We start from the raw sequence: 10,598 nt of genomic DNA, 5'->3' as shown, positions 1-10,598 counted from the left end.
CATTATCGAAAACGAAAATCGTCAAAATAAAAGAATAAAAAAGCTACAGCCATTTTCCCTCAGTGTCTAATTCCAATGTCCACCCAACTTTTTTCTGTTTTCTTTACATAAAATTTGCTTGAAGTACAGTGTAAACAATACTTTGCATGTACCTCCTTGGTTTTTTGTTAACTAATGGAATAATTATTTCAATGCCTTTTTTTTTTGTATATAATTTTTTGTATATTAGTGGGGTGGGTGGGTGGAAAGAAATCGGTTTCAGTGTGCTTCTGTAAGTGCATTGAATTTCAAGAGCGAAGTTTCGTAAAATAAATATCAAACGTAACTTCTAATTACAAAAGGACATTTTTCATTGATTTGCAATATCTATAAATATTGGGTGTTTATCGTCCGAAACTCTGCGATTATAAATTTTGTAAGGTTCTTTTAGCTCTGTACAAATTGATGTCGCCTAACTAGTTACATCGTGTGTGTGGTTTGGTGAAGTGGACACTTTAAACAGATGATTCCACAAGTGAGCCCTTATATGTGAATATATTTCATTAGATCAATCTCTGCAGTTTTGAAATAAAACAGTGAGCTGTCTAATTTTGTGTTGGACCAGTTTGCATTCGAAATGTGGATGAGATTTAGTCGACTTAGTGGAAGCAGAATGTGAATTTTGTTGCTGATGCTTTCCTGATGATAGAAAGATCTAAGATCCAGAACAAATAACAGAACATTTTATTAGGCATAAACAAAACGCTTTAAATATTTGGTAAATTAGGATTGTAGCAAAATGGCTGAAGGTAGTCAGCTACTTGTTCTGAAACACGGGTTCAAACTCGCTACAGGTATTTTGTTGCGCTCTGTGTATGGAATATTTTATCATTCCATGTTTAGTATTACCTAAAGCCATCCACCTGTCAGGAATTTGTATCACTATCAACTGGACGTGTTAAATGTGTTGTGAAATGTGAAATTTCTCATCCCCCGTATATGTGTGTGTAATGTTTTTAAATGCGATATCAGCCTCGCTGCGCATGCGTGGACTCGAGAGTCAACTGATAGAGACAACAGGCATGGAAGCTGACTCGAATCACTGACTAAAAACTTTTTGGAAGTATTTCTTTGTTTTCTCAACAGTCTGTTTAGTCATTCACACGACTTTTCAATGAATTCATGTAAGGTGTCTAGGTTATTGTTATCCTTAAAACTGTTGTATTTATGCTATCGTGGGAGTCATTCTTCTTCGTCTCCACATTGTCCGCAGACCTGATATTTTGCGTAAAAACGTGAAACGAATATAAGGTGATATAATGAACTGAAACTCTTCCAGCTAAGTTGCAAGCATAAAGTAATGGACATATTTTTACAGCCAAAATTATTTACTATTAACTCCAATTTGATTTGTTAGCTTAAGCTAAGTGATTGTATTGGTGTTTGCACCTATCTTCAGCTTGTTTCGGTCATTAAATTGCGGCCATGTTGGGGTACCGCTCTGAAGAAATTTTAATCGAATGAATCGACCTCAGTTCTTTTATTTCTTTTATTTTTTAAAGCGTGGTACTTATTATTTCGGTTCTTTTGCCGAGCCGCTAAGTGACGGGGATATTGTTTCAGTTTTTTTGCCGAACTGCTAAAGCTTGTTTCGGTCATTAAATTGCGGCCATGTTGGGGTACCGCTCTGAAGAATTTTAGTCGAATGCCAATAGCACGTAAAATGCACCAACTACACTCTTGGAGTGGTTGGTGTTAGGAAGGGCATCCAGCTGTAGAAACATTGCCAGATCAGATTGGAGCCTGGTGCAGCCTTCTGGCTCTCCAGACCTTAGTCAAACCGTCCAACTCATGCCAGCATGGAAAACGGACGTTAAATGGTGATGATAAAAATATTTTTTTTTTAATTTTAAGAAAATACTAGTGTGAAGCTATAAAGCTGAACTTGAAAAGGAAGTATATACTATGTAATAATAAAAAAAAAATGACTTCAAAGTTTGCTGGAAATATTCCCAATCCACCTGGAGATGGATTCCATGATATTCATATAAAATACAGCCACATTTACCAGTTTCTCATTACTTTTTTATTTTTATTTAAAAAAAAAATTTTTTTTTTACAAATCTCAAAAGCATAATTTCAATAGTTTCATATTGTGTTCTTGAAGCTACATACACTTTGAACAGTTGATGAATCTGAAATATCAACTTTCTTGATTGCAATTAACTTGAGACTGCCTCTAGTTTCATGATACAAATTCTTTCATTTTTGATTGTTGATTGTGAAATTAAAAATGTTTCCCAATAAATTTGGTTAATTTCAAACACCAGCTTAATCATAAAAATTTTTATGAAATACCACCAAATATTTTTTCAATTAAAGCATGTGATTATGTCATCAGACATGTAGTGTCTGACATAATGCTAATTAGCATAATTAATGCTAATTTATTTTTTTCTGTTTTTGTTACAGATCAAGTTGATGAAGAAGAGATGGAAGTTGAGAAAGATGCAGATGCTGATGCAAATGACAACAGCAAACCAGATCAAGATACACAGGAAACATCAAAGGAAGAAAAACCTTCTAAATTATCAGAGAAAAGTGGCAGTGATAGTGTAATTAGTAACATTAAAAAGGATGATGACAGAGATGTAACGAGTTCAGAGACTGAAATTGCTGAAAAGAAGGTGACTATTAAAGTGGAAGCAAAAAGTGAAGACACAGGCTCCGATGGGGATAATGATATTTGTTCTTCTGCTGACACAACGAAGAAGGCTGATACAAATGGAAATAAGCAAATGCAAGAAGCTGTGAAGGATTTTGAGGGTAAGAAGCGCAGAGAGAACACTCTGAAGTCGCTGGATGACAGAGACATTTCTGACCAAAAGAAACCACGTATTCTTGATACCAAAAAAGTTGAACATTCAAATACGAGTGACAATGAAGAAGAGGAGGAGGAGGATATGGCAGCTGCTGAAAGCCCTAAAGCTGATGATAAAGAGATGATGAAGATGGAGGATGTGGAGAAAGGAAGTAAGAAAAAGTTAAAGACCGAGAGTGATGATAATGAAAATTCTATGGAAGTTGATGAACCAAGTGTTGTAGGAACAATAAAAGAAGAGGATGAGAGTGGCTGCCGGGGTTTAGATAAGAAAATTACTGTGAAACAAGAAGTAAGAAATGTAAAAGAGGAGGTTACAGCATCGAAAGAAGAGGTTGGTGCTATGAAAGAAGGGAAGAACGGTATCAAAGAAGAATTAGATGTGAGTAGTTTTAAGAAACAATTAAAAGAGGAAGATGTGAAAGATATAAAACTTGTGAATGGTATCAAGAAACCAGAAACTATCTACAAGCTGAGTTTTGATGCCGAAAAGTTTATTTCAAATCAAATTTCCAAAATGGATCTTGACCAGGCAAATTTGACAAAACTTAATGGAATGAACTGTCAACTGAAAGCCACAGAAAGTAAGTTGCTCTGCTTTTTTATGTTATACGAGGATTTAGGTTGAGTGTGGCTGCTGAATAATATATGAGTGTTGCTCTTAAAAATATAACATTTCATTGGGTTTGTGGTACAGAGTGAAAGGAAAGATTTTTAACTCCTCTCATAAAGTCTAGTTTCTTCTCTTCATATGTTTATTTCCCAGAATAAGATGATTTGTGGTAGTTGTTTGGATGCTAGTGATTTGGCATGGTTGACTGGATACAGAACCTGTTTTGGGAAATGTATCTTTTGGCATTAGAGGCAGAAATGCACACACAAATATTTACATAGAGAGAGAAAGAGAGATGTGGAGAGTGACATTATAATTTAAGTGAACACGGGTGACATAAATACTTTTCCTCTCCTCATATAAACGAGAAGGGAGAGAGAGAAAGACAACACATACAAACATAGCTAGGTGCTTACGCACATAAAAAGGGAGAGAAACATCACAATTTATTCATTGAACATGACTGACATAAACACTTACCTTCTCCTCAGATGCATGAAAAGAAATATGCTGACACACATAAACAGAGAGGGAGAAAGTCCAATGTCAAATAAGTCAGCATTGAATCAGCAGCACCAAAACATCTCTTCCCCATTATTCCTTGTTATCAACTGCTGGAGGAATGGAGAAATGACATCAATGTTGGCAGGCATCAAATATAGTGTCTAGATTTACTAAAAAAAACCCAAATTTGTAATTACTAAATTATTTGAGGCTTTCAATCAAGCGACACTATATTGTTCTGTGATCATTTCGTCTTTATATCAGCTACATCCACTTGAGAATTAGTTATTTTTATTGTATTATAATCTTAGGCCAAGTCAGTTGAAAAGTTCTGTATTCTTTATTGCGCACAAAGGGCTAAACATAGAGGGGACAAACAAGGACAGTTAAAAAAGAAAAAAAGAAAAAGTCCTTTTGCTGCATAATCAGTAACGCAGATAATGTTTACTTTTAATTTCAGGAAAACAGAGAGAAATTAGCAAAATCTTTTCTGATTGTACTAACCTCTTAGCCAAATTCCGTGCTACACTGGAAGCAACTGAAGCCATGTAAGTAGAGTCTTTTAATGTATTTTAGATTATGATAAGCATCTACAATAAAGAGTTTCAGGTACCAAACAAGTCTTGAAGCTGAACATGAAAGTAATTCAGTCTCATCTCTCATCCCCTCTACATATCTTATCTGTATTCAAAGTCTGTCAGTGGTTCTCAGCTGAGGTCCACATGACCCCCCTGGGAGTCCATTGCTTGCAAAAGAGTAAACTGGAGATCCACAGTAGTATTTTAAGGGTCCACGTAAAGTTTTGATCTGATGTTTTACATTATTGGAACCTATGCAAGTGAATGTGTGAAAACAAAATAAGAATTTTAAAGGAAGTATCTTTGGAACTAGTTTTTAAACATTGAATGGCTGTGGGTTTCCAACAGAATAAAGTAATATTCAAAGGGGTCCAGAGATAAAAAAAATGGTTCAGAACCGCTAGTGTGCACTTGCTAGAAATAGCAACCAAGTCTCTTTCTTTCTTTACCCCCTTTGTCTCTTTCCTTTCCTTCTTTTTCTTGTTTTCTTTCTTTCTAGTTTTGTTTTGTCTCCTTTTTTCTTCTTGTCTTGCTTTCTCTCTTTTTCAACTTTTTATTAGTTTAAGAAGTAAAATAATTCTTTTTTTTTTTCTCCCATTGATGATCAAAGAATAATCGTTCCTTTCTATACTGTTATGAGTTTCTGGTGATTTTGTTTTCACTTCACTTTGTTCTTACAGAGAATCTGAAGAGAAAGTTGGCGGCAATGTGGAAACAGTAGAAATCAGTGACGACGATGAAGTGGAATTCATCGAAACCACTTTTGAACCTGACCTTGTTGCCAACCGACCGCATCAGCAGTCAGCAACGTGAGTTTATTGATTACACATCATACTGAAGTTTTCTAAAAAGAATGAAATGGTGCTATACATAATTTACAAACTTTGTTGATAAAAAGAAATAATAAATGGTTGGTGTTAGGAAGGGCATCCAGCTGTAAAAACCGTACCAAAACAGTCACAGAAGTCTGGTGCAGTCTTCTGCCTGGCTAGCTCCTGTCAAACCATCCAACCCATACCAGTGTGGAAGGTGGACGGCGACGACGATGATGATGAACTCTGTCTTCTTTGCATTTCTTAATTTCGAATTCGGATTTGAATTCAAGAATTGCCCACACCAATTAACCATGTTGGTTTTTCACTAGCTGAAATATCTCATCTGTGCACGCCACAACTACAGATGATAGCAGAAGTTTGTTAACTGAACTGGTTGATCCTAGCCATTGACAGTTTCTTGTCTCTTCATCTGTTTAGCATTTAATGATGTTTGCCATTGACTCAGTAAGTTTGTCTGCTGAAATACTTCACGTCCACCATTCTGCATCCGATGATTTCAGGGAAACCATGGCTTGGGTGCTTACCAGGTGCTAGGCCTTCGCTACATATATTATTTATTTATTAGTCGACAACAAATAATGTAGATAAAGTATTGGGCTCTTCATCATAAGGTTGTGTGTTCATTTCTTGGACCACATGACACATTGTATCCTTGAGCAAGGTACTTTATTTCACGTTGCTGTTGTCTTTTCAGCCAAGAATTGAGTTCTAACGTAATGCTGCTGCATTGTTCTTGTAGTTATTCACACAATCTGTTGGGTTATCTACCTTGCCTTGCATCTTTGTAATACAAGGAAGCTAAGTGGAGAGGAAGGTGTTGGGTGAGAACAGAAAGGGCTGAGATGAATAACCTCAATGCTTTTCATGTGGCACTTTGCTTTTACAATCTTAATTCTGTTGTGGTGGGCAGGTTTTCTCGAGTACAGCAATGCACCACATATCTTGGTTGTCTGTCATCTCCCTTGGGCTTGGCATTTTGAAATTGGCCTTCAATACTTCATTCCATGTCCTCCTGGGTCTCCCTCTTCCCCAACTTCCCTTCACTTTATGCAAGTGTCTTCACCCATGTGCTGGTGGCATGTAAAAAGCACCAACTGAATGTGGCCGATGCCAGTACCCCTCTGCATGTCTACCTGACTCTTGTATCTATCTTACACCTGCTGGCTTATATCTGTCTTCCCTTTTATGCACACGTTATGCATGTCCGCTTAATAACAAGCAGTAATGTTTCTTGTTCACGGTCTTAATATTTTTATCACAGAAATCCTTCCATGAACAATGCTTCCAACATGGACTCACTGAGAGCAGCACTAACAGAAGCACTGAACAAACAGATGCCTTCTCAGGTAGGTTTTGTCTTGAAATTTTTCTTTTACATCAAACTCTGAAGAGGTGTAGTAGTACATGGGATTCAAAAGGTGTGTGGCCTAGTGGTCAGAGTCTTTTCACTCATGGTCGCAAGACTGGTTTCAATTCCCAGACTGGGCGATTCATTGTGTATCTGAATAAAACACTTCGTTTCACATTCACTCAATCCACTCAACTGTAAATGAGTAAATCTGTGGCCAACTGGCAGAAATATGGGATCCTTGTCACTTGCATGCTGAAGGAATAGAGTGAAGTAATCTATGCAAGAAAGTTTAGCGGTAGAAAATGTAGAAATAACAGCTAAGTGGTGGTTTATCAGTCCCGTGGCATAGAGAAATAGACAGACATAGTAATGACGTGAATGGCTCTAAGTCTAATTGACTAAGAAGCGAAAAGCTGGGTTAGCAAGATGTTTTTATTAATGGAACGCTAGACATTCTAGAAACTTCCAAGAGAAATGCTAAGCTTTTTGAATAATTAAGGATCAGGTCTAATGACACAGATGCTTCGAGAAACTTAGAGAAGGGAGGTTACTCTATAGTCTTTCTTGCAAGGGAGATCATTCAATTATTTAGCTATGTAGACCACTACAAGTTGATATGTCATTGAGATTTTTATGTTTTGTTTGTTTCATTGATAATTTTATTTTTGCCAGGTCAATCAGTCTTTACACAAGCCATTCTCTGACGAGGACCGTAAACTGTAAGTATCAGTCCATCTTTCGTTATCTCTTCTTCAGTCTCTCTCTCTATCTCTGTCTGCCTTTCTCTTTCTCCACTCCTATCTCTCTCAAGAGAGTGATAACTTCTTAGCATAAGCTTGACTCTTAAACAGTGGACATATGCAGGCAGGCCGATGTTACACTATGCTCGGGCAGCCGTTAACCTGTATCAACAGGGATGTCACGTATCGTCTATGTCAGGTCTTCTCCTCACAAGACACTTTGTGTAGCAGTGTTGAATCATTTCAATCCTAGAAGTACCAGAACAATTCATAAAACTGGTGAGGCATTCCTAAGATGGATTTCAGATTTAAATTTGGAGGAGAGTGTCTCCTTGTTTTGACATCATGCAACTGATATTTGCTCATTTCCAGTTTTCTGTGTAAAACCTGTCTAGCTATGGGAAAATATTACTTTGCTTGAAAAGAGGTGAGGGTAAGTTCCAATGCCTGCTGGGAAAAGATTTCACTGGTTTGGGATGATAGAGATTGTTTCTTTGATTAGTCCTGGAACCAGCTGGATTTATATCAACTAATTTAATATTTAATCTGGAAGAAACGGTAGCATGCTGGGCAAAATGCTTAGTGGTATTTCGTCTGTCTTTACGTTCTAAGTTCAAATTCTGCTGGTGTTGACTTTGCCTTTCATCCTTTTGGGGTCGATAAATTAAGTACCAGTTGCGTACTGGAGTCAATCTAATCAACTGGGCCCCGCTCCAAAAATTTCGGGCCTTGTGCCTAGAGTAAAAAAGAATATCTAGGTGTCTGTAAGGCGGCGGGCTGGCAGAAATGTTAGCACGCCTGGTGTGATGCTTAGCAGTTTTTGTCTACCCTTACATTTTAAGTTCAAATTCCGCTGTGTTCGACTTAGCCTTTCATCCTTTTGGAGTTGAGAAATTTAGTACCAGTTGCGTACAGGGGTTGATCTAATTAATCCCCCCCCCCCACCAAATTTCAAGCCTTGTGCCTACAACAGAAAAGGATATTTAATCAGTGGCCTGCTGGAGAAAACCTACCATTTGACCAAAGGGCAGCAGAAATTTGGATCAGTTAGTAAACTAGGAATTGGTTATGTAAAAGGCTTGCTGTTTTACCTGAGTGCCATTTCAGTAGTTTGGATTTGGTAAGACAGAAATTGTGCGTGTATGTTACCGTCCCATTGCTTTGACATTGAGTGATAGCTGTAATATTCTGTGACAACACGTCTGGTCATGAGGAAATATTAACTTACTTGAAAACAGGTGAGGGTTAGCAACAGGAAGGTCATCTGCTGCAGAGAAATCCACCTCAGCAAATTCCATCTTACCTATGCAAGTTTGGAAAAGTGAACCTGAAAATAATATTAAATTTTATTCTACTTTGTTTTTTGTTTCAGGTTCGATATCAGTGTTGGCAGTAAGGTACTTGCTAAAAAGTTGAATGATATCTGGTATAAAGGTATTGTTCAGGAAGTAAGCCAAAAAGAACGATCGGTAAGTCAAATCTGATTTGACTGGTGTTTGAAGAAATGTATTTCTGCAGAGAATAATTCTGTGGATTCTTTGTCCATTTTTTAACCCTTTAGCATTCAGGTTTCTCTGTCAAATGTAATGCTGATTTATTCACCTTGTTTTGAATTAATCATGCATTAACTTCTTACTCTGAGATTGCTTATTTTTAGATTGACATTAAAAGCATAAGTGTGAGGAACCTAATTGATTTAGAATATTTTGGCCAGTTTAAATGCTAAAGGGTTAAATAATGTACATTGTAATCCTTTTTGTGTATGTGTGTGTGCATGGCCATTATTTTCCTGAATTCATCTTTCTAATACCAACCACTCTGAGAGTGTAGTGGGTGTTTTTTTTATGTGCCACCTGGTATGGGAGCCAGTCAGGCGGCATGGCATTAACCATGCTCAAATAGTGTTTCTTACATACCACCGGTATAGGTGCCAGTCAGGCGGCACTGGCATTGGCCATACTCGAATGGTGCTCTTTACATGTCACTGGCATCAGCCACGCTTGAATGGTACTTTTTATGTGCCACTGGCATGGGTGCTAGTCAGGTGGCACTGGCAGTGGAATTTTAAAACAATAAGGGGGGAAATAGACAAACTAATCAGAATTTAGCTACTGCTTTATAATCTTATTGTTGTCTTTTGTTTTCAGAAAAAATTTAAAATAAAATTTGATGGGAAAGGCACTAAAGTTCTTGGTGCTAAACATGTTGCTTTTTATGAGAACTGGAACATTCCTATCAAAGTTGGTAGCAGAGTAGTTGGTGAGTGCCTTTTCTTTTTTTTTTTTTGAATTTGGTTTACATTTAATTTTGTGGTAATAACTTTTTCGTATTTAGCAAGCCACTGAAGGCCTGGTGACTTCGTACCCAATAACTTGCTCTGCCGTATCTTTGGTAAAAGCAATCTTACTAGAATAGTTGATTTATTGGTAAACTAGTACCATGGGGAAGCTTGGTTTACCCTAATAGGTAGGAGAGGCAATGAATAACTTCAGGAAAATTGTGGCATGTAAATTCTCACACAGGCTACTGTTCTTATGGTTAAAAAAATAATTCCTAATTATCTAAAAGAAAAGAAACAAAGAGAGGAATCTACTATCTATTTTATGGGGCTTCCTTAGGTTAAGCTAAAGAATCATAGTTCCTTATCTTTTTGAGATTAATCTAGACAGATAGATTGTTGACATGATAGTTGAAATTTGAAGAATTCCTGAGGGAATCTGGTGGTATAACCATAATATTATGCTAAGCAGTCCTTTACCCTCTGTAATTGTTGCAATCTATTCACAATTTTTAATTAAACTACAATTACCTGACGACCTACTTCATTGCTTGCAGCTTTGTTTCTCCTGCCTTTGCTTAAAAACCTGTCCTTGTCTTTCTCATTTCTCACCTTTTTCTATTTCGTCTTGCTTCCATTACTTACTAATGAATTACTCAATAATTTGTGCCTCAATTATTTCTTGGGTTCTGTTTGTTTTTATAATCTCCAACATCATTCCTGTGCAGTTCTATATTTAAGAGATGAGGAATTATGTACATTATTTACGTTCGACGGATATTTGTCCTCATCTTGTTTGTTGCTAACACAACGCTTCGGCTGATATACCCCCCCCCCC

At 37.0% G+C, this 10,598-nt stretch overlaps 2 protein-coding genes across 4 annotated transcripts in view; both read left to right on the top strand.

Annotated features, from left to right (window-relative positions):
• Positions 1 to 10,598, top strand: part of LOC106882474 (formin-binding protein 4) — a 365,705-nt gene that overhangs the window by 90,604 nt on the left and 264,503 nt on the right. The window lies entirely within an intron of this gene.
• LOC106873585 (histone-lysine N-methyltransferase eggless) overlaps positions 1 to 10,598 on the top strand; it is a 43,315-nt gene that overhangs the window by 1,826 nt on the left and 30,891 nt on the right. The window contains exons 1-8 of one of the 3 annotated variants that reach the window (XM_052969174.1): positions 454 to 514; positions 2,452 to 3,444; positions 4,438 to 4,525; positions 5,236 to 5,364; positions 6,653 to 6,737; positions 7,415 to 7,461; positions 8,855 to 8,951; positions 9,630 to 9,741. In XM_052969174.1, the coding sequence (XP_052825134.1) occupies positions 2,472 to 3,444; positions 4,438 to 4,525; positions 5,236 to 5,364; positions 6,653 to 6,737; positions 7,415 to 7,461; positions 8,855 to 8,951; positions 9,630 to 9,741 (1,531 nt within the window). In that variant the 5' untranslated portion in view covers positions 454 to 514; positions 2,452 to 2,471. Of the gene's footprint in view, positions 1 to 453; positions 515 to 1,035; positions 1,164 to 2,451; positions 3,445 to 4,437; positions 4,526 to 5,235; positions 5,365 to 6,652; positions 6,738 to 7,414; positions 7,462 to 8,854; positions 8,952 to 9,629; positions 9,742 to 10,598 lie in introns of those variants that run through there. The other 2 variants (XM_052969173.1, XM_014921018.2) reach the window with 2 other exon arrangements.

The sequence above is a fragment of the Octopus bimaculoides genome, chromosome 7, assembly GCF_001194135.2.
Source record: "Octopus bimaculoides isolate UCB-OBI-ISO-001 chromosome 7, ASM119413v2, whole genome shotgun sequence".
In the NCBI taxonomy this organism is placed as follows: Eukaryota; Metazoa; Mollusca; class Cephalopoda; order Octopoda; family Octopodidae; genus Octopus; species Octopus bimaculoides.
Note: the sequence above shows the minus strand (reverse complement) of the source record. Positions and strands in the feature narration are given on the sequence as shown.